At 44.8% G+C, this 23,930-nt stretch overlaps 1 protein-coding gene across 3 annotated transcripts in view; it reads left to right on the plus strand.

The window, feature by feature from the left end:
* LOC144791326 (autophagy-related protein 16-like) overlaps positions 1 to 23,930 on the plus strand; it is a 59,753-nt gene that overhangs the window by 5,693 nt on the left and 30,130 nt on the right. For all 3 annotated transcript variants that reach the window (XM_078666000.1, XM_078666001.1, XM_078666002.1), the window contains exons 3-4: positions 18,274 to 18,382; positions 22,892 to 22,965. In XM_078666000.1, coding sequence (XP_078522126.1) covers positions 18,274 to 18,382; positions 22,892 to 22,965 — 183 coding nt within the window. The remainder of the gene's footprint in view (positions 1 to 18,273; positions 18,383 to 22,891; positions 22,966 to 23,930) is intronic.

The raw sequence follows: 23,930 nt of genomic DNA on the forward strand, positions 1-23,930 counted from the left end.
ATTGAGGAGAAGTAATTCCAAACTTTTTTTAAAGAAAGATCCTTGAGAGTGTGGCTGTCAGGAGTGTACTGGGTTTGAGCTGTCTGTATTAGATAAATGACATGGGGTGGACGATAATGTCCACTTTGTTACTCTGGAGTGTGAGCACCCTTGCTCTGAGTTACCCAAGTAGCAAGTCTGTGACTATTTGTGGTTTTTGGTGTCAGAAATATGACAGTTATGCTTTTATCCGACAAGGTTTGCAACCCAGACATGTGCTTTGTGGTCTGGTGGGGTAGACCATGTGCACCTCTCCATCACTGTGCATGGATGCTGGCAGCTAATCAAGCTATAAAGATCAGGCATTGGTAGCAGCAACTGATTATGTAGCAGAGCAGGCTATTGTAATGGTGCCTGTACAGGGATAGTTGCCCCCTAGCCTCTTCTTTTTAAAGTGTTACTTTAGTCCCTTACACCAGGTGCACCATCCTTTTGTTCATGGGTGTTGCATGTATGTTTAAATTGCGTAGTGTTGTGTGAATTAGCGATTACAGGACCCTTTTTGTTCCTGATAGACTCTGTAGAACTATGACGTAAGTGTTCGGGTGTGGTGAATATAGTTCATATTTAGAATGTTGTGTTCAGAGTTACACACTGAGGAATAAAGACATGTAATACTAATCTTCGTGTGTGCCGTATTCATTTTTGAGTACCCAGGCTGGGAAGGACGCTACAACTGGCGACGAGATAGGGGATAAATAACCCAAAGATCAATAGTGCTCTCCTAGAGACTTTGCCATGGCCCAGCAAACTGCTTGTTCGTGCCACACGTGCCTCAGTCGAAGTAAAGATCGATATTTGGCATATGTGGAGTCAAAGCGCCGCTCTAGCCAATGTAAAATATTTGATGATAATGAAAGTCCTACTGAGAAGGGTACTCATCATTGGCCAGAAACCTGCTGTCATTGCCGCAATATAGGTACTCTGCCACAATGCTACACAGTGCTATAAGTCATACAGAACGTTAACGCTAAAGGCGAAAACAACCAGGTATACAGAGAAGCGCAAGAAGCAGCGACAGACAAATGTTAGAAAGTGCCAGCAGCAAAAATAGCCAAATACAGAAAACACTAAAGGCAGTAAAAACCAGGTTGAGAAATCATTGTGGTACTTACCAAGAGCTGAGTAAGAAGAGTCATCATAACACAGCTGTGGGCACCTTGACCCAAGTAGAAGACCCGGGGTTGTGAATATCGAGCAGTTGATCCATGAAGTGGACACCACCAAAAGTGCCAGGTGTACGCCGCTCAACTCGAAAGACATTCAAGAGTTGAAACGCACAGATGATCACGTAAAAAGAAGCTCTACACATCAAGATTGGCCATAAAGACCCTGAAGCAAGCATGTTGCAAGGACTTTCTGATCGTATGAATGGTGCAAGTCTAGGTGAGCAGCATAGACTCTCGATGTCTGTAAGTTTCACAACTGGTTATACAGCTGCTGCCTTCCTGAAACCACCACCTCCATTTTACACTGCTAAAAGGCAGTATATTGGTGGCAGAAGGACTGCCTGTATAGAAACGTTTGATGAGTTGATCGATGCACTGGAAGAAACAGACAACAAAAAGATTGTCAAATACCTTTAAAAATCTTGCTGGTGAAGGATAAAAAGAGGAATAAGGCAAAGTCACATATCGTCAAATCAAATAGCATTGAATCTCAGTTCAATCCAATGTTGAATGTTGATTACAAAAGATATATTTTCCGTCAAAAATGTCAGAAAGCTGGTGAATCAGTTGACAGATTTATTGAGAGCCTTTATATGCCCATCGAACACTAAATTTAATGATGAAGAAGCTAAACGTCTTCGAGTTATCGACAAATGTCTGTCCGATTCATTCAGACGACAATTGCTGAGAGAAACCCTAAGTCTGGAGCAAGTTCTCATGACTGCCAGAGCCGAAGAAAGTGCTGATTGACAAGCTGTGACATGGAGGCTGGCGGTGCCCAGGATGAGTCGGTTATGAACATGAAAAGTAAGCAGAAACACAAAGCTAATGGACACAAAGTGATGTCCCTAAAGAAAGAGAAACTATGCTTTAGGTGTGGGTTTTTGTTTCTGCACAAATATAAATGTCCAGCCATTGGAGAATTATGCAAAGGCTGTGGGAAGGAGAATCATTTTGTAACTGTTTTCAAGGTGAAGGTAAGCCAAGTGTGTCATGATGAGAAAACAAAATGGACGCTCAAAAGTTCCAGAAGTGACGGTCTACGCAAGCCCACAAGGCTAAGCAGCAACATCAGCTGAGGTAAAGTGACACTAAACGAAGTCGATCGTCGTCTTAATCTTCGTCCAAAAGTTTGTCAGTTGCATTGTCAAGTAACAGTGAGAAAGATGTGTGTTTGAAGTTGATGTTTATCTCAGAAAAGCATGAGCATGTCGCACTTGCTGCAAGAAAACACGTCAAAGAAAAGTCAAGGAAAAATCGACGAGTGCATTCACAAAAGTCATTTAAACATTGTCTGAAAATTACACTTCGAGTAAACAATTGCTTAATACATTTTATTATTGACAGTGGTGCGTCGATAAATATCATGCCCGAGGAGAAATTCAATGAACTGTCTCCATTGCCCCGTCTGACACCATCGAAGACTAAAGTGTATACATAGGCTGCATCGATGTTCATTTGCAACCATGAAACACACAAGAACAAAAGTACAAGTACACATTCATATACTGCAACATACTGCGTCAAGTGCCTGTTTTCTCAGTTGCAATACTGCTACTGATACAGGACTGATGTCTGTGAACTGCAATATGAATGCTCATCATGAAATAGTAAGTCAGTTCCCATTGTTGTTTCATGGATTGGGAAAATTTAAGACCAGTGCAATTGCATATCAATAAGGACGTAGACTAATTGCATTTCATTTACAAGAAGCTATTGAGAAAGAACTTGAAACCTTACTAAAGAATAACATCATTGAGCAATCTAATGGTCCAGCTCGTGTGTTTCGCCCATAGTGGTAGTCCCCAAAAAGGACAGTGAATGAGCTGTACGCATCTGTGTTGATATGCGTCAAGCCAGCAAGGCAATTGAAAGAGAATGACATCCTGATCCGCACATTGCCAATGCGTCAAGCCAGCAAGGCAATTGAAAGAGAATGACATCCTGATCCACACATTGCCAACATGACCACACAGCTAAATGGTGACAAGTACATGATGATATATTCTTTTTTGGAGCTACACAAAGGGAACATGATAAAGCTCTTACACAAATGTGTCATTTACTTGATTATGCAGGTGTTACTTTGAATGCAGAGAAATTTGAGTTCCTCAAAACAAAACTCCAATTCTTTGGCCATATCTTTTCCGATGGGGGCACGACTCTGGATCCTGCTAAAGTACCAGATTTGTCTGCTACCAAACCCCCACAAGATGTTACTATGTTATGTTTGTTCCTTGGCATGCCCAATTACTGAGATACATAAGAGACTTCACATAAAGAAATGTTTCATTCTACTGGTCGCATGAATGTGAACAAAATTTTAGGAAAACAAGCATTCAATTGAGAATGCCACTAAATCGGCCTACTTTAATGCAAAGCTCCATACAAAGGTTGTTGCTGACGCAAGCCCGGTTGGGTTGGGTGTGATCTTTGCCCAACACAGTGGACACCCAAATGCTCAAAAGCAAGCAGAAGTTTGTCACAAACTGAGCATGCCTATTTCCAACCAGAGAAAGAAAGTTTAGCAGTGATGTAGACTTGTGAATAATTTGATGCATTTCTATATGAAAAACCTTTCACTCTTGTAACAGATCATCAAACATTGCTTTCCATTTTTGTTAACCCAAAAGCCAAGATGCCTCTTAGAATTACATGTTGGCGTTTGCGACTACAGGAATATGACTACACAATCATACACAGACCAGGTCGATATCAAAACCCTGCTGACTACTTTTCACGAGTGCGAGCACAGTGCCCTGGTAAACCCTTCCAAAGCGGCCAAAGCCTACATTAACTTCATCGTAAAGTCCAATACACCTGCCGCTATTTCATTAGAGCAAATCATTGCTGCAACTTGCAAAGATAATGACATTTTTACGCTGACATCATTGCACATCAATACTGAAAACAGCTCATTTGACCTCTCCCATGTGACAATGAATATCAAAAGTTCAAAAATGTGAAAGGTGAACTGTCCGTTACTCCAGAAGGTTTTGTCTTAGGAGGTTCAAGAATTGTCATACCAGAGAGTCTATGACATGAGGTTAATTGAAATGGCTCATGAAGGACATCATGGAATTGTTGCCATTACATTAGCTGTCCGAGATAGAGTTTGGTTTCTTTTGTCCCATACCTTATCTCCCAAAACCACTCAACATGCCTTGACATGCCTCGACTATGTATGATCTGCCAAAACATGCATGGGAAAGAATCACTTTTGGTTTCTTTGGTCCTTTTGACAATGGACATCAACTGATGGTGGACATCAATGAATGCCCCTGTTTTTCATTGGTAGAAGATCTCTCATTAACTACTCAAGAATGAGTCATCGAAAGGTTAGATGGTATTTTTACAACATGGGGCGTTCCTTCAATTCTAAAGTCTCACAATGGCCCACCATCAACAGTCGAGACTTTCTTACTCATCTCAATGTGAAGCATCAGAAAAGCAGACCTCTTTGCCTACAAGATAACTGCACTCAAACGCTTTATGAGCACACTTAAAAAGAATGTCCAGCGTGCTACATTGGAGAAGCTTGATTTGAAGTTCGCTCTCCATGCTGCTCTTCAAGCTTACCTGTTAACTCCTCATTTAGCAACTGGTGAAAGTCCTGCTACGCTGATGATCGGGAGAGCCATGACGACCAAGTTACCACAACTGTCCAACAGAAGATCAATAACAGCTGGTGAACCTCGTCAAGCAGACTTGTGCTGTAAGCAAAATATGAAAGTATATGCAGACAAATGTCAATGTGCACACATTTATTTCAATAAAGGTGATCGAGTATTTGTGTGACAACAGAGAAAACAAAAATCTGATGCTCTCTTTGATGCTTAACCCCTTCAAAGTTGTGACTGGTAAAGGACACATGGTGACTGCTCACCTTCCCGGAAAGTCCTTTTTGCAAGATTCTTCACACCTCAGGCAACTGCCTCATCATTCGCTAGTACTAGATGTCAGAGATGAGACTGTAGAGAGCCCTTTGATTGCGCCTGACCCTACATCCCCAGTGCAAGTCATGGATGCTTCTCTTCTCTCTTCCCAGTCAACACGTTATGAACATTTGGTCAGAGCCCCACGATGAAAAAAAATAAAAATATATATATTTTCAACAAACATCCAAAAGTTAGAGGGACGTTATAGTTAGGAATTAGCATTTAAAAAAACCTTAGAAAAACAAAGGTTACAGAGATGTTCTAGTTAGGCTCAGGATTCACTTGTACAAAACCAAAGAAATTCAGAAGTTCTAGTTAGCTGAGCAAACTATAACTTTTGCCCCCCGCAATGCACTGCTTATGACCTCACATATAACATCAGCTAAATGGCCCACTGTCCCCAGGGCTGTACCCCTTGGGGCCCGGCCTTTTATTTATTCGTGTGTATGTACTAATATCCTAGTGGCCCCCTCCCAGGCCATTTTCTAATGAAAACAAAGGTGACACTGCCCCCCTCCCGGGCAAATAAGGCCTTTATTTATTTTTAAAAAATTCAGAGGGGGGCCCGAGCAGTCCCCCTCCCTGGGCCAACTTCGGCACCGGGGTCTGATCTCTTTGTTGAGAACCGTGGGGGGAGTCTCAAGTTCCCCGTGGTCCTAGACGGCTCCCAGCCGCCTGCGGGAGCCAGCACTGCTTTAGGATTCTGGGGGCTGCTGAACATGCAGCTCCCTGGATCCCTAAGCAATGTCTGTCCCCCTGTTCATTTCACATCTGGCAGGGAAACAGACACTGCTCTGCTTTCAGCAAGCAAGAGCATTTTTGCTCTTGTTTTCTGAAAGCAGAGGAGGTTTTCTATGACTTTGCGGGAGCGGTGCTCACGCCATGCCATAGCAAACTGTAATGTTTTGGGGGTGGCCAGCCCAGGGCATTGCTAGAGCCGACCCTGGGGGGTGGTGGTTCCCAGGGCCATGTAGGGCTCCGCAAGGGGGTCCGCGTGGGACCCTCCTTTATAAAGTAAGCCCGGAGGAGGTAATGGTGGTTGTCCTCATGTCCAGGGATCCACAGCGGACTCCATTATTGTATTTGTGCCCCAATGAGGGGGCGGTCCTCGGGGCTGCATGGTGGTGTCATAGCCTCCCCACGCATTATTTATTTGAACCCTGGGGAGGTGGCAGTCCCCAGGGCTGAGGGGGAGACCTAGGGCCTTCCCGCATAGTTTAAAAAAAATTATTTAAGGTACGTGCCGTGGGGAGAGGGCATTCTCTGGGGCAGCGGGGGCTGAGCTGTCCCCCGGATTTTTATACAACCATGCCCTGAATTGGTGCTCCAGGGAGGTGGTGGTACCCGGGGCAGCGAGGGAGCCACGAGGCTCCACTGCTTATAATTACATTACTGCCGCAGGGAGGTGGTGGTTCCTTGGGCTGCGGGGTAGGCCATAGGACCTCCCCAGCATTATTTTTAGATAACATTTGTGCCCAAGGGAGGTGGTGGTCCCTGGAGAGCCACAAGGCTCCTCCGCATACATTAATGATACTGCCCCAGGCAGGTGGCAGTCTCAGAGTCTTTAAATAGCTGTAGGAAGGGCGCGCCCCTCCTCCTTCCTGTGCACAGTTCCCCCCCCCCCCCCACCGCCGGTCCTGATGCACCTGTTTTTTTTTTTTTAAAGCAAGCGTGGGAGCCTACGCTTGCTTGCTATTTTAAAAAAAGAATTTGCAGCAGATCCTCTGCAAAATTACAAAAAAGGCTTTTTATCTGGGAGTCTTGGTATTCTTACCGTGCCCCCTTTTCTTTTTTTTTTAAAAACTTGTTATCTGGGACCCAGCTTCCAGCCGAGTCCCAAGATGGCTGCCAACACTTCCTGGTTGTTGACAGACAATCACATTTTAGTAGGATTTGCAAGTCCCCAGATATCTATATTTTTTAAAGATAGATATCTTAAAAACTACTGAATGGATTTACACCAAATCACAAAAAGCACGCTTTCTGGATCAACATCTAGCTTTCTGCCATTTTTGATGTCATTCTGTTCAGCAGTTCGGGCTGTAGTCGTGTTCAAAAAATGAAAAATCACCATATAATTAACATGGGAAAAATGTGTTTTGGGACTCCCCTTTTTTCTCGGCGCCCGCTTGACAGATCACCCGAAACTTTCAACACAGCATCTGAACCAAAAAGAGGACGTTTTGTGAAAATTTAGTGGAGATTCATCAAGCGGCCAAAGTTATTAGCAAAACAAAAAACGCTATTCCTATGGAAACTGTGGTCTTAACTACACCAGTAGGTAATATATATCTGTAAAAAATATATATTTTACAAGGGGGGAGTTATAGTGTTTTGTGAGTTAGCGATGACTGGACCCTTTTGGTTCCTGATGGACTCTGTAGAACTATCACGTAAGTGATCGGGTGTGGTGAATAGAGTTCATGTTTAGTACGTTGCATTTGCAGTTACACCCTGAGGAATAAAGGCGTGTAATACTAAACCCCAGGTGTGTCGCATTCATTTATGAGGACCCAGGCTGGAGAGGACACTGCACATGGTATAGGTGTGATAACATGAGCATGGTGAGTATGTGCTGAGAGTGACTAATGGTACACCAGAATCCAATTTGCATCTCCTGGCTGTTCATGGTGTTCAAGATAGAGGTTGGAAAGAGCATATGGGACAGAAATGTGAATTGCGAGGCTCCTTGAAACCCTTCCTGATGCCGTGGGAGTAAACCAGACTTAACGGTGCAGAGGGACAGGATACCGAACAACCTTTTGAAATGTAGGGTTAGTCTTTGCCTCGTCCTACTCCTTTGTTCCCAGATGTGTTACCTCCAACATGTAGAGCGGTAGCTGCTGAATGTAGCAACCTCACTCCTTTGTGCCATTAATTTGGGTTTCTATGGCAGATTAAGACTCCTAGCCCCAACCTTCCTGCCCTTCATCCCTAAAAGACAAAGATTGAAGAAAGCGCAAATATCAGGGACTTCATTAACCCAGTCCCATATCTGTGCCTATGGAATCCATAATCTCTCCATGAAAACGAAATATAAACCTTAGACTCATTGTCAGTTACCCAGGAATTCTCAATGTCTCCATCCCGTGTGTTGGAGACAAATGTATGTGATCCACAGCTGGTGTGATTGACTGCCTGCTTCCCAGCCAGGTCAAAGGACGTAAATGGAGTCCAAAAGATCTTACTAAAAGGGCTGACCACCTTTCCTAAGGAGAGTCACATGCCCTTGCTGCTGAAAAGAGAAGCACTGGGAGTGTCACCTCTGGTCAAGGAAACTGCTAATGGAGATCCCAACCCAGTTGCCAGGAAGAAGAGGGGCTGATGAGAGGATGTACGGAGTAGACCTTATCTTGCACCACCTGCACTTGAAAGGCAAGATGGAGATAAATAGTTCAAGAAACCATGGTGAACCTCTGCTATCTGTTTGGAAAATGGGTGTTCCTGATTTCCACAAAAGCGGCCTCGAATCTGACTTGACCCTCTTGCCTGGCCTGAGAGTTTGACCAGATTTACCAATGCAGTTAAAATGTTGAACCCTTTCCCCAGCTGTGTTTTGCCTTTCCCAGTGGCTGAACATGACGGTGCGCTGGGTAACCCCATGGCTGTGGCACCTGCAATGAGTGGATGGGTTCTGTGAAACTCCCTCAGACAAACCTCTGGAACTGAAACTGGACTGGTGGTTTTAGAGCAGTGCTGCAAAGTATTCCTCTATGATCTTTGACTCATCTGGGTATTCTGGATTGTGGACTTCATAGGGCAATTTCAATAATCCTTCTGGACTCCCATTTTATGTGTCGGTGGAGTCTCCCCAGTGATCAATTTTGTGATGACTCTTTTTTTTGTTGTTTTTTTGTTTTTTGTTTACCGTTGGGGTATGATTGGGCTTGTGGCAGCTACGAAACCCGCTTGCTCCTGACTCCATTATAGCAGCTCTAAAGCCATCGGAATTATACAGGAAAAAGCCAGCCAAGAGGACCTGAGAACTGATTGGGTTGCCACAGTGGTGGCAGACCCTTCCCAACTGAACTAGCAACATAGAATTTACAAAGTAAAGGCATATATAAAACACAAGCATGAGTAAGACTTACAATATCCAGATTCGAGCCATTACTGCCTAACTATTACAGGAAACGGCACACCGGCATATACATTTTTATGGACAGACCCCCACAGTCGTACCAAGAGAATACTCTGTCACCACAACCCAGTCTGAAACATTGCTTTTCATTTTCTCACTTACTTATATTTACTAGCAAAGTTTGGTATCCACCGATATTTGTCAGTGTTGAATTATTTTGTATGCAGAGTAAAGTCCATTTTCTTTTTATTATTCTGTGCTTTACTGGTTTCTGAGTCTGTATTCACACACCGCCTCCCTGAGTAAGTTTTGGACTGATCTGCCCTTCTATCATGAGGGCCAAGTGCTAAAACTGTGTACTTGGGGCTCTGTTTTACACTTCTTAATATGATGGCCCCACGACATCATGGGTAAACTGACCTAATTGATACAGGTGGTGCCCAGTAGCCCCTTTTTGACCTACGACCCCCAAAGCATTTCTAGCGTCCCCGTGGTTTCAATCACAGGCATTATTGGCTAGTATTTGGATCGGCCCCTGGAAGTTGGGGTGAGTGCAGAGAACTTTGTTGTATTTTTGGACTATTCAGATGGAATTGATTTTTATCTGTTTTTTCAGTGAAAACCTGTCTCTCCCTACCCTGACCCCTCTATCCCTTTGGGTTCCAACCAGCAAAAATGATAATTCGCCTAACATCAAGTTGATGCTAGACTCTGCTGAGTAGCATCCCCTTGCACATTGAATTTCTTTGCCACACATGGTGCATCTTCTTCCTTTTTCAAACAGTCTTTCTTCTCACTGTAGCTGCAGAACCTCAGTCCCTTTTGCTCTGGGTTTCAGCAGCCATGTGTGAGTAAAGGGACTATGGGGCTGATTACTAGTACGGCAGTCTTGGGACCCCCGTACCATTGTTGGTGGCCTGCGCGCCTAATTACTAGCAGTGCGCTCGGACCACAAGAAGCCTGCCCTCACCACCAGTATCTCGGGCCCTGCCGCGGTGGGAAAAATGACGGTCTGCGAAGGAGCGGTGCCCGCATCGGCACCACAGTGGGATCACAACCTGCCTTTCAGCCCACCTTTTCATGGCGGGGTCCCTGCCTTGAAATGGTCGGCAGAAAGGCAGGGAAGGGGCCATAAAAACGGTCCGAGAGCAATTCAGCAAATTGGGAATGTGACTGGGGGCACATGTTGTGCCCCTCCTATGTCTGCACTGTCGTGCGCACACTGTGCGCCATGCACGACATGGTGCATGAAACAGTGCCCCCGACGTGCAAGTGACAATTCACTGAGGCGGCATGTGCTTCGGGCTTTCTCTATGAGCCGAAGCATGCGGCTGCCATGGCACTGCTGCTGCAACACCGCCAGCCCCGTGGCAACATTGTAATGCGGCATCTGGAATGCGACTGGCTTGGCGGCATTCTCCCTTCTGCCGCCGATGCGCCCGCACAAGTCATATTCGGGCCGTAAGTGTCCGCTTGTCAGCCTGCTCTGGTAGTTCTTTTATTGCTACAGATCCAAAAACAGCTTCAGTTTTTTCTTTGCTTGCAAGAGCATGTGGCCTGAAATAGGCTCGACATTGCTGGTAGTTCGATGCACGGTTCCTTCAGGAACTGTTATCATGTGGTGCATAGTTATCCAACACATAAATATTTCAGCTCTAGATAAGAACAATTGTTAAGGTATTTTGATTCTTGGCCCTACCCAGTGATACTCAAACTACGAGTAACCCCTCCGACATATTCATTAACTAAGTCAGTCAAAAAGTGAACGGGGAGCAGTTCCAAAATATATCACACGATTAAATCATGAATACATTATCTTAATATATTGGTTTTTTTTTTTACCAATTTATTTATTACAGAAGCCATGTCACAAAAAAATCTCATTTTGTTACGGATATACTGCTCCCAGGAAAATAATTTCACTTCCATTCAAGTTTCTTATATTTTCTCTGTTTCAAATAGCCTATTTTTTTTACTCTTCCGGATGTTTTTCGACAGCTGTAACATTCTTTGAAATCTTCATAGTGTCCTCTACTACAGTTGTTCTCTTAATTAGTGTCTCCACTATTAATGTCTTGTATTTTAAATCAAGAACTAACCCTTCACATTGATAAAACTCACCTTTACCTCCTACTTTTTGCTGCACTATCTGCAGGATTAAGAACTCATTGGCAGATTGACTTGCAGAACCAAGTGTGCGTTCAGTTTTTCGCAATCTTCCATGTAGTCATTGTTCACGGCCATCTTCGGGAGTGTGAAGAAAAGTTTGCGATCTTCCTACCTTGCCTGTTGAATGTGGAGGAGAAATTACTTTAGCAAAATGTACACATTGCAAAGGATGCCACAACCAAAATTCCCTGTTATCCCTAATAAACACCACACTAACAACGGCCATTATTGCACTTACTTGGCAAACACAGAAATTGGAAATACAGTTGGATACAATGCAGGCACTTGCAATAGCCATGATTAATATTGAAGCTAAAATCGACGTCCTAACTGAAAAACTGGATTCAATGAGGACACAACCGATCGCCAGATGTTTGTGCCTTCTAATTGTGGAGAAGCTGAGCTCATTACCAGAAGTCCTAACATCTATTGTTACAGAACTAAAGCAAAGACAACAGGACATCATAGCCCAGCTATGGGATAGGGATCAAAGAATAACCGAAAGATTTTCAAAAGATGGTAAACAAAAAGGAATGAATAACTCTGCGGACGCAGCTAGCTCCTCCAATGCGACGCTGCAAACTCTAACAGAAACGAGGGGAGTAAATCTTCTCGTGGGTAATTCCGATCTAGTAGAATTGATCTTGACACCTATGAATACACAAGTCAGTAAACCACTCCTGACGTCTAGGAATACACAAGTGAGTAAACAGGATTTGCTCAAGGTTACTTTCCAACTATTCTTGCACCGTTGTCCAGCCAAAATATAGCCACAAATGAGGAATCCGTAACAAGCAAGACCGTGCACAGCAATGCCGATGGGTCACCAACTTGGAGTATACTTTAGAACCCTGCAAAACCTTCTCCAGAAGGGCAAAGAAACGTTTGAAAAAACACGCAAAAAAAACAAAACAACAAAACAGGGCAAAGGAACTACTGTCAGGCTCGAGAGAACCCCTTGACACTCAGTGTCAAAAAGCAAATGTCAAAATGGTTCTAATTCAAAAGAACCCGGTACCACAGAAACTTGTCCCGATTTTTCAAAAGAAAAGCCAGACAAAAAATAAATGTGAACCCAAATTGATCATAACCCCGACCATCGAGGAAAGTCCGGCTAAAAACATAGCCAAATTAATCATAACCCCGACCTCGGAGAAAAGGACGGCCAAAATTACAGTCGAACAACCAGAGCAAGAATTAAAAAATGACTTTGCAACTAATTACCACAGACAGCCACCCTGCGGAGCAGCACCAGGAAAACCAGCGGGAAACTTGGCACGAGGCTCCAGAGGGGGGGAACGACAGCAATCACATTAATGAACTATACCGAGCCTTGGGGTTTACATGATGTTAACGGCGACTCTGGAGCAAAAGCAATACCTGCACAAAGCCAGGCATTACACTCCGCTGCCACTAGCCAAATGCTCCAAGAGCACAGGAATGCGGAGAATACCATCATAATCTTTACACCAGAATACACCTCACGGGGAACTTCCGACATTTTAAATAGGTCCATCTTACAAATCCTAAAACATATCCAAGAGCTCTCCTCTATCGTGACGGAAGATCTCATCCAAGTCCAATTTAAAACGTTGGACAACAATACATGAAGAGAATCAACCATACTAAAATGGAACAATGGTTCCATCCCACAAAGAATCATGAAAGAGAGAGACCGATTTGCAAACTGGGGTATATGCCTAAAGAGGAGAAATACCCATTCATGCTAAAAAGTGGATTTTACCCTAAATCAGTACAGAGCCACGGAAGTCTTAAAAGGGATAAATTACGTTCCTCGCACCATAACATTTCTCAACTTAAGAATTCACTTCTCGCCCAATTCCAGTCAAATAAGGCAAACGTGTTCCTAGCACACAAGGAAAGGGCCATCCTAACAACAAACTGAGCAGAGCCTTGAAAGTAATCTCCTGGACCGTTTTTGGGCTAATAACCACACTAAATAACAAGAAAGCACTTGAATTTCTACAGTCTGGGGACCTGTTATGCCTTCAAAAAACCTGGCTACTTGCCCCAGAGGTGATACCCGGTTTCACGGAATTTCAGGAGCCAGCAAAAAAATACAATATATACAGAAGACCTTCGGGGGGTTTATCGATATACATACGCATCAGCAGCAATATAAAAATAAAACCCCTACTTAAAACGGACACGGTTCAAGTGGTTTTATTGCAAGGCATGAAATTAAATGGAGGTCCAGTAAAGATTGTACTCTTGAACATTTATTTTAACAGCAAAAAGTCTCCCAGACATATCGATATGAGGACACTAGTGGATATGCTTGAAGAGCTACTAAGCACCCAGCCAAACTGTGGGATCATAATGGCTGGGGATTTTAACACCCAAAATCTTGGAATGGCACCAGATGAAGCACTGCCCACGGACAGAGCAGGAATGGTAATGAATTCATTCTTAAATACGCATAGATTACAATCAATACAAAGGAGTCAGCAGCCGGCAACAGCCATGACTAACGATCCGCAGAGGATGATCAAATTAACGATTGATTATATTTTTGTGTGCAATCTTTTGTACGGTCAGGTGTCGGAATTTCAAACGCCTTTCATCCAGAGCAGTGATCATCTCCCCATGGCCATAGTTATCACTCTACAAGCGAGTTAGCTCCAGCCCACTGTTCTTGTGGGCAATACAAATGGGGAAGAAATCCATGTTTTACCGAGGAGACTAAAGTGGAACAAAATAGACACATTAGTCCTAAGTAGGTGGAAAAGCGATTGGCCGAAAACAGCCGAAGAATTCACAAGTGGCAATATCCCTGAGAATTGGATCAAACTGTCAACCAAGGTATATCATCTCTTAATAGGTAAATAAAGAGGGAACCCCCCAACATTTAGAGAAAGGCCTTGTTGCCAATTCCAACCTCGGTGTAAAAAAGCAGAGCAAAGTAAGAGGCTACTTAGAACAACCTTACGCAACCACAAGCCAGAGGGAAAAAAACAAAACACATCAAAACCTACTTTTAGCAAGGAAAACACACAGAAAAAATGTCTGGGATCACACAAGGAAACAAGACTCTGAATGGCTGCACGTCTTCACTTTGCTCACTCCAAGCAAACAGGCGACATTCTGGTTGTATATTAACAGGCTCTCGGGGCACGGCCATGATCGACGCAATGTGGTCGCCAGTGACAAATGGATAAACCATGTAACTTCACTATACTGCGGAGCCCCTAACCCGCCATCATGGGGCACTCAAAGGCCCCTCATTATCAAGAGTTGGCCTGACACTTCTTCCGTAGATACACCTGGACTATTAGTGGCAGGGAAATTGACAACCATTGAAGAAACATCTGAAGCATTAACCTCAGGGAATCGTGTGTTGGCATTCTTAAAAAATATCAGAAAAGATGGGGCACCCGGCCCTAATGGCCTACCAGGCCATCTTTTCAAAGAAGATTGCGACTTCTGGGGAACCGTACTCACGCCACTTAGTACTGTCTGACAAACTCAACAGTCCCAACGAGACTTGGAAAGGCTCCTTGTTACAACCTATCCACAAGAAGGGAGACACTGGGGACCCCTCTAATTACAGGCTTATTGCCCTTCTGGACATTGAGGTGAAAGGATACGCCAGTCTCCTCCTGCAAGACCTGCAGGACTGGGCTAATGAAAATTAAATTCTACCTGCGTACCAAACCGGCTTCAGGCCAGGAGCATCTACAACGGACAATATTTTAGCTCTCGCCTACTTAATAGAACAGTCCGTGCAGAAAAACTTGCCTCCTCTCTTTGCATGTTTCGTGGATTACTCTGCTGCTTTTGATGGAGTCAATCAGAGTCTGTTGTGGCAGAAACTGCAAGACTGGGGGATACCGGCAAACCTGTTGACAGCCTCAATCAGTCTCTACACAGGAACTTGGGTACGGATAAAACCCGCGACAAATTCAGCCACTAAAAAGGTTACAACAGACAGAGGGTTAAAGCAAGTTTGCGTATTGGATCCTCTGCTTTTTAATCTTTACGTGGCAGACTTCTGAAAAATTATATCTATCGCTAACCTTTTACCCCTAAAATCGGCCCAAATAGATTATGTTTAATGCAGTACGCAGACAATATGGTGTTACTGGACCACACAAAAATGGGCATAAAAAATGAACGCAGGAAAAACAAAGGTAGTGATATTTGGAAAATATACCAACAAACTCAGACAGCAGTGGAGACTGGGTAATTTTATAATGGTAACAGCGACCAAATACAACTACCTGGGGGTGTGGCTGATGAGCAACAGGAAACCGACAGCACATATTGCTTCCGTTGAAACAAAAGCCAAAGCAGTAACGTTCGCTCTGTGCAAACTGTACTCCAAGTTAAGCAGCCCTTCGACCAAAGCAGTTAGAAAGGTTATAAATGCCAAATTCCTCCCGGCAATCACATACGGTCAGATAGCATTCCCAGCAGCTTTCTTTAACACCATGGAACATGCCAACTGTCATGCATTTAAACAAATCTTTCAGATTCCCGCTCACGCTCGCAGTGCTCTGGTGCGATTGGAATTTGGGCTGAATAAACAGAGTTATGAGCATTGGGCCTCAATGGTGCTGTTCCATCGAGGGGTTTGCGAAGCCCACCGCACACAATGAAGTCAATTTTAAAGATCATTTTTATGAAAGGAAACAATCTGTGGCGTGAAGGCCTGCATACTGCCTGTAGTGAATTGAATCGCGACATGACCAAACTGCAGAATTTTATTGACAAGCCTGGTATCCTAAAGTCCATACTGAAAAAAAAAGTCCGATTATTATAAAAGGAAGAGGACATGAACAAACTGAACTCATCCAGTAGTAATATTGGAATACTTGCAAGTTCCTATGAAGACCACCTACGGCACCCATACCTCGACACGGCATTAAACAAGGCGATTTTAAAACAATTTTTTATGGTGAGACTTCTGGTTTTGCCGATTAAAGACATCAACAAGCGCTGGAAAGCCTTAGCGGCAATAACAACTTGCCGACTTTGCCACCAACACAAGGAATCCTTGGTCCATCTAGTTTGTAGATGTTATTGTTTGTTACACGCATGACGCACTTAATTGAAACATTTGTTTCTAAAACATGGGATTGGCAAGGTTTGCAAAGTTTGCATATAAGGCTAAAGAACTCTTAAGTAAAGCCGCACATCACACCTCTTTGAAATGAAATTCTTGGTACGAAGAACCCACGCTTCATTTAGGATTGTACATCTTTTACTTTATTGGAATGAAATCGCCTAAGTATATTTATTACTCGGTTTATTTATGCCACTGTCGGACTCATGTTCTTTAACATCGAAACTTTTAAATTAAAATATGGTTTGAACATTTCGAAGATTATTATGAATGCATATTATAACTCGGTGACTCCAACCCTCTCCTGCAAGACTCGCAAAGTTTGCACACAAAGGGAAGGACCCTTCAGTATTGAATTGATTTATTGGCTTTATACCAGTTCTTTATTGATCTTATCTGTTTTTAAGTGCCGTTTGTAAAAATCATCTTCGTTTGTTTTAGTATATACAATATATCACAACTCGCTAGCCATGCATTCATTGTAACGAAGTGAGTGAGTCCTGGGGAGATTTTATTTAAAAAAAATTGTAACAATTTTTATTAATTGACACAATAAACTACACATTCATTCATTCATACTTAAGAAATTTATAAGTTTTTTTGTGGCTGGGAGAAGTGTGCCCTGTCCATGATAATATTCGTCCTTCTCCCACACTGTTCTGTCTCATACGTGGATATTAGATGGTGGTCTTAGCAAAGGGCTCCTGATGTCAGAGGAACAAGAGGGCTGCAGAGCAAGTACAGACTCAGTCAGAAAGTTAGCATCTCCTGCACAGATTTGCACCTATGCACAAGAAAGTCCCTTTTATTACTCGAACCCTCATACCTGGCATCCCCGATACATGCTTGTGTGCAAGAGCTGGCGTGTTGACTCTCAGTGCACAGCAGACTTGCCGCCTATAAAATAGTATGTCCATTCTGCCCCGAAAATCTTTTACGGAACACAGAATGGTGAGTTCACAGATGTCCACAGATCATATTCATGCTGCAGAACAATGCACTTGACAATTTCTATTTTGGTGTTTTATATAGGAAATCAAACAAGTGTCAATGCTCAACTCTGCCTTGAAAATGTGTGAAGTGCTGGGCACCTACCCAAAAGACGCACTGGGTGAGCGGTCAGTTAGTCCCACGTCATGAGGGTGACCGTTAGCCAGTCAGAGTGCTTAATTTGCACCGGTGCTCAGCACCGGAATTTAATTCTTAACACTGCACTAATTTATGGCGGTTAACCACATGGTGGCACTGTCTGTCTATTTTTTAGGAGCCCACATTAGTTTAACAACTGAATACACACTTATAAAATAACTACAGTGTGTCCACTGTCCTGGCAACGTTTATCGTTATTGGTGGCCTGAAATTGTACAAACTGTCACATTTGTAGTAGTGGGTGGCTTAGTAGGAAGCGTTTATACTGGCATTTGGAAGCGATGGCAAGAGCAGTGGGTAGTGCAAGTTGTAGTGGCCTTGTGGGCTATACCTTGGGCCATGGCACTTGCTTTTATTACGAATTCAGCACTAGCCAGTCTTGCTTTTTTCCAGCATGCTCGAGAGGCATCCTGTGGCTCAGAAGACTAAACATAAAATGAGAACAGTGAAAATCCAAGTCCTACCGTGTTTAGTGCTTTAGCCGGAAAAATCAAGGCTGACAGACTGAAGGTCATCCTCTTGACCTGAGGGCTGGTAGGTAGGTGTGTGAACTCCCATATGGTGTACAGGCGGTGTGTGTGGCAAAGGGCATGGGCGCCAAGTTGCGAAATCTCCACCATTAATACCTTTTTTGTTTTTCAGTGGTTCCCCCACACATCACATGACCCATGATACCCTGTGCCTAGAAGCAGTACATCTACGCATACAGCACCAGCTGGATCTGGCAGAGCTGCTCAAGGCCCGCGCAGAGGTAAGCTGGGTATGCACCAAACTGCACAGGGAAAAGGCTGCTCTAAGCATGCACAAAACTGCAGATACTGCCCATGTTCAAGACTAGAGACAAGACCCTGTGCAAACTTGAGACTGCTATGAACACCCCTGAGTCTGTATATACACAAGAGGAGTGTGTATCCAGAGCAGTCTGTTACAAGACCTCACAAGCAACTCAAGGCTTTTCTCTTCAGTGGTGCCGGAACAATTTTTAGAGTGGGGGTGCTACCATCAATGTTACAAATGTAGCTACTGAGCCACGCACATTCAGCGGGACAGTGGTAAGGAAGGGGTATGTAGACTCACAAATATATCACTAAAGCTTGGTGTGGTAGTGCACTGTCAATTACCGAAAGCATATTTTCCATTGAACGGGCCACTAAATTTGAACAGATATACAGTTTTCCTGAAAAAATGATATGGTGTACAGATGACAATGTGAGGAAATCGTGTTTCAGTGAAAAAATGTCTTTTGCACATCACAAGCTAACTGTCTTTTTTTTTATTCTATTAAAATGTTTGTTTCCAATTCACTTCAGAATTACAAAACAAATGCTTCATTTGCGCTTTCTCAACTGCTGATGTATTTTGAAATATTTCTACAGTTATTTACTAGCTATTTGAATGTTATGTGTTGGAAAAAAAAAATAGCACCCTACAGCCTTTCCTTTCACACTTCTTGTACTGCAGCAAGATTGTCACACAGTCCACTTTAAAAAATCCTTTCACTTTGTACTCACCGACTGAAAAGTAAACATTAATCTTCGTGTTAAGGGAAAAAGCAACAATTTGGCAGAAGGCATAGCCTAACTTTTGACTTCTGTCTTTCAATGCACTTCGAGATAAAGACAGTTTAAAGGCATCGTTATTGGTTATTCACCTTCAGAACACCAGCTTGGTTATTTCGGAGGTGCCTCCGCATCCACTGCACTTCTACTTCCAGCGCCTATGCTTCTCACACTAGAAGATGCACACGAGACGTCTGGGTCCTGCATCAGATATGTGAGAGCTTGAAGTGCACCACTCTGCGTTCATACAGAGTGATGAGATCAGTTTGTAAAGAATAGAGCTTCAAGTATTTTTAAGAGAGGATGCCCTCCGGGGTCTGATCTGCCCCAAGGTTGTTACTCACTGCTGCAGTCTGCACAGTACCGGGTAGCCCATACCATTAAGGTGGTCATTAGTAACTCCTTACCCAAGGCAAAAGTCACTGACCAGGTCAGATGCCTTCTATCCTTGTAACCGGGGGCGTAGCACAGGCACCTGCAGCTCTTGTAAAGCAGGATAGCCAGTGGTTAGTTTGTAAAAAAGAAAAAAAAAGTAGTAGTACTAGGGTTCTTGTCAGGGTGAGGGTGTGGCATAATGACCAGAGCTGCCGACTTCGGAGCCGGGGAACTAGGTTCGAGTCTTGGCGTTGGCTCCACATCCTGTGATTCTGGGCAAATCACTTAATCTCCCCGTAAATGAATGTGTGGTGCTCATGAAAAGCACCAGTATTGAAGATTAAGTGCCGCACAAGAAACCACCGGCTTAAATTAAGCACTGAGAATGCCCCTCCCCGACCCTTTAGGGGCATCTTCCATTCTTGAGGGGGGACACTTTTTAGGTCTCGGCCTGCGTAGGCTGCGCTTGCGCAGTTTCGCTGGCGAGATCTTATGTTTTCCAGAGTGGGGCTTGAACCCACCCCTCTTCTCCATTGGCTGGCTTACTAAACGGAGGCCAGCCATTGGAGGAGAGGGGCGTCTGTCCATTTAAGCCCAGTCTTTTTGGGTTTGAGGGGTGTGTTTTTTCGTTTCTTTCTCTCCTCTTCCCATTGGCTGGAATTTTACATTCCAGCCAATGGGAAGAGGAGAGAAAGAAAAACACGCCCCCCAGTCGGAAAATGACTGGGCGTTTCTCCGAGGCATTTCTGCTGGACCTCGGAGAAACATGGTGGTGTAGAGCACTCCTCTCTTGTTTTTCATTCGCTTCGGTTTAGCTGCTCCATCACTATTTTCTCTTCTCTTGTGTGCTCGTTCTCTTCTCTGCCTTTCTTATCCCCTCCCTATGCTCTGTTGCTAAAGGAAGGCCGTCACGCATCGAGTTCAGGCTTCGTTCTCCAGACCGAGCAACACCCCCCTGCCTGCGGAGAGAATGGAGGAGCCCGACCTGGCCAATCGAGGAATACGGGAGTTGGAGGGTGTGCCGTTGTGCTGCAGAGGCCCAGAGAGATGGGCACGTTGGTGCTCAGGGAAGGACGAGGGCACCTTCCAATAGGCGGTTTGCTTTCCTGCGCGAGGCTCCAGCGCCGATCAGGAAAGGGTCTCAGGAGCAGCAGCCTGCTTGTGATCGTTTTTAGGCCCCGGCGGCGCCCTCGGCTTGAGCTGCGGCGTGGTTTGCCTGGGTCTTTCCCCGAAGCTCAGTTGCTGCCAGCCTTGTTAGTCCGGGTTTACGGTGGGGGATGGGCCTCACGTTTCAGTCTGGGAGAGCGCCCACCTTTAACTAACATCTAGGAGTCGTGTGGGGCAAAATGGCGGCAGCCGTGGCCTATGGCGCAGCAGCCCCCCCTCTCTACCGGCCCCCACCTGTACCTCCCGAGAGTTGGAGGTGGTGCGGGGAGCTGGATGCCGAAGAGATCCAGAACCGGCTGCAGAAAACACTCTGGGAGCTGTGCACCCGCACAAAGATCCTGATCAGGAATTTACCACAGGACTGCAGCAGCCAGGTATCTCCTTGGATGTAAATGGAAAGCGTTTTTAGTGCCTCTGTTCCCTGCTTGTGATCGTTTTTAGTGCCTCTGTTCCCTGCTTGTGATCGTTTTTAGTGCCTCTGTTCCCGTGCCTCTGTTCCCTGCTTGTGATCGTTTTTAGTGCCTCTGTTCCCTGCTTGGGATCGTTTTAGTGCCTCTGTTCCCTGCTTGTGATCAATTTTAGTGCCTCTGTTCCCGTGCCTCTGTTCCCTGCTTGTGAACATTTTTATTGCCTCTCTTCCCTGGGGCGCTACTGGGCAGAGGTGGGCGTGTGGTGAGGGGCAGTGGGTGCCCAGGGCATGGACGCCAGCGCACCGGCTGACCTGTGTCTCTGTCTGTGTGTGTGTGTGTGTGTGTGTGTGCGTGTGTGTGTGTGTGGTTCTGTATGTGTGGCTCTGTGTGTTTGTGTGGATCTGTGTGTTTGTGTGGATCTGTGTGTGTGTGGCTCTGTGTGTGTGGCTCTGTGTGTGTGTGTGTGTGTGTGTGTGTGGCTCTGTGTGTGTGTGTGTGTGTGTGTGTGTGTGTGTGTGGCTCTCTGTGTGTGGCTCTGTGGGTGTGTGTGTGTGGCTCTGTGTGTGTGTGTGGCTCTGTGTGTGTGTGGCTCTGTGTGTGTGTGGCTCTGTGTGTGTGGCTCTGTGTGTGTGGCTGTGTGTGTGTGGCTCTCTGTGTGGGTGTGGGTGTGTGGCTCTGTGTGTGTGTGTGTGTGTGGCTCTGTGTGTGTGTGGCTCTGTGTGTGTGTGGCTCTGTGTGTGTGTGTGTGGCTCTGTGTGTGTGTGTGGCTCTGTGTGTGTGTGTGGCTCTGTGTGTGTGTGTGGGGCTCTCTGTGTGTGTGGGGCTCTGTGTGTGTGTGTGGCTCTGTGTGTGTGTGGGGCTCTGTGTGTGTGTGTGGCTCTGTGTGTGTGTGGCTGTGTGTGTGTGTGGTTCTGTGTGTGTGTGTGGTTCTGTGTGTGTGTGTGGTTCCCTGTGTGTGTCTCACTGTGTGTGTGTGTGTGTGTGTGTGTGTGTGTGTGTGTGTGTGTGGCTCTGTGTGTGTGTGTGGCTCTGTGTGTGTGTGTGGCTCTGTGTGAGTGTGTGGCTGTGTGTTTGTGTGTGTGGCTCTCTGGGTGTGTGTGGCTCTCTGGGTGTGTGTGGCTCTGTGTGTGTGTGTGGCTCTGTGTGTGTGTGTGTGGCTCTGTGTGTGTGTGTGGCTCTGTGTGTGTGTGTGGCTCTGTGTGTGTGTGGGGGGCTCTGTGTGTGTGTTGGGCTCTGTGTGTGTGTGGGGCTCTGTGTCTGCTAATACTCTCTACTACTCTGTAATGCTCACCTATTGCCATTGTAAATGACAATACCGTTTATTTATGTTAAAAAAAACAAAAAATGAAAGAAATGCCATTTGAAATGCCAATAGCTCTAACTTTAACAAAGACGAGACCATTGCATTGTAAATGCTTGTTAGTCCAAGGCCCGTGAATATCTGTGAGATATAGAAGACTGCGGGGCCTTTCTTCACAGTCTCCAGGGCAGACCGTTCATGATTTTTTGTTACACCACTGTCTATATCTGAGGACTCCAAACATTGGCAGCATAATAGAACTGCCCTGTAATTAAAGGTAAAGTTCCTGATTGTGGCTCAGTTGTGCAATAGGTGATGGTCCTCTCAGGGGTCAGTGCTCTGCATTTCTGCACTGGGGCAAAGAGTCTCCACATGTCTCATCAATGATGGAGCACTGCCAGAGACCACACAGCATAACCAGGCACTAATACTTCTTATCTTCACCACAGCTTGCACAGACTGTCCTCGAGCTCAATAGAACCCTCCAGCTGAAGGACGTAGAGATCCAGGATCATCGTGCACGGTGAGACTCTGATTTACATGGGGCTGGGGCAGCAGGAGGAGGGGACACAAGGAGGCTTCACGGTCTTAGGGGCAGATAGCTGGGCACAATGAGGAGGGGGGGGAGTCTGTGTTGGGGCAGCAGGGCGATCAGCATGTCATCCAGTGTTTACATGGCCACAGAGCCTCTCTGCTATGTTTTTCAGGGGAAAATATGAGTTCCAACTCGAATATTAGTTTTTAAAAGTGGCAAGGTGAACTTGAACAAGTGCGTCCAATTTCACATTCATGTTGCATTTTGATCCATAGTGCAGGTAGGAATGAGAGAGGTATTCATTATTGGGAGAGGCTTTTTCCATTATCATGATTCAGGCCATGGATACAGACTACCTGTTATTGTGTGCCAGAAAATAATTATCTATGCCATGCACGAGAACGAGCAAAATGCCCACATTATTGGCTCTTAGCTATACCAAAACAGGGAAGAGTCACCAGCTTTACACACAACACCTTTTAAGTAAGCATAAAATCAGAACGTAACTGTCTTTGATAGAGATGTGACAGTGTCCTTACACTGCAAAGTGACACACATGTACTTTATACATTAAAGGGGCACAGTGCTGTTCAATAACCAAAATGATATCCATATTAGTGGGGCAGGTCTTGATCAGTCCATCTCAACTCTGGAGGTTCATGCGCATCTGGACCAGGAGTGAGAATGCCCCCGGTACAATTATGTGTCTACTAGACAAAGGTTGTCACCCCATGTCCCCACAGTTCAGCTTTTTTTGCATTTTGTTTTTCTTTTCAATCGAAGTCTATTTTGTCGTGTGAGAATTTTAGGAGAGGTATAGATATCGTTTTGTATATCTCTGGTTATTACTTCTGATGACCTCACCAACTACCGGCTTATCACTCACCAACCATTCATCTGCAAGATAATTGAAAAAAACTGTCTATGTTTAACTCCAAGATCACATCAAAGAT

This window comes from Lissotriton helveticus, chromosome 11 (assembly GCF_964261635.1).
Source record: "Lissotriton helveticus chromosome 11, aLisHel1.1, whole genome shotgun sequence".
Taxonomy (NCBI): Eukaryota; Metazoa; Chordata; class Amphibia; order Caudata; family Salamandridae; genus Lissotriton; species Lissotriton helveticus.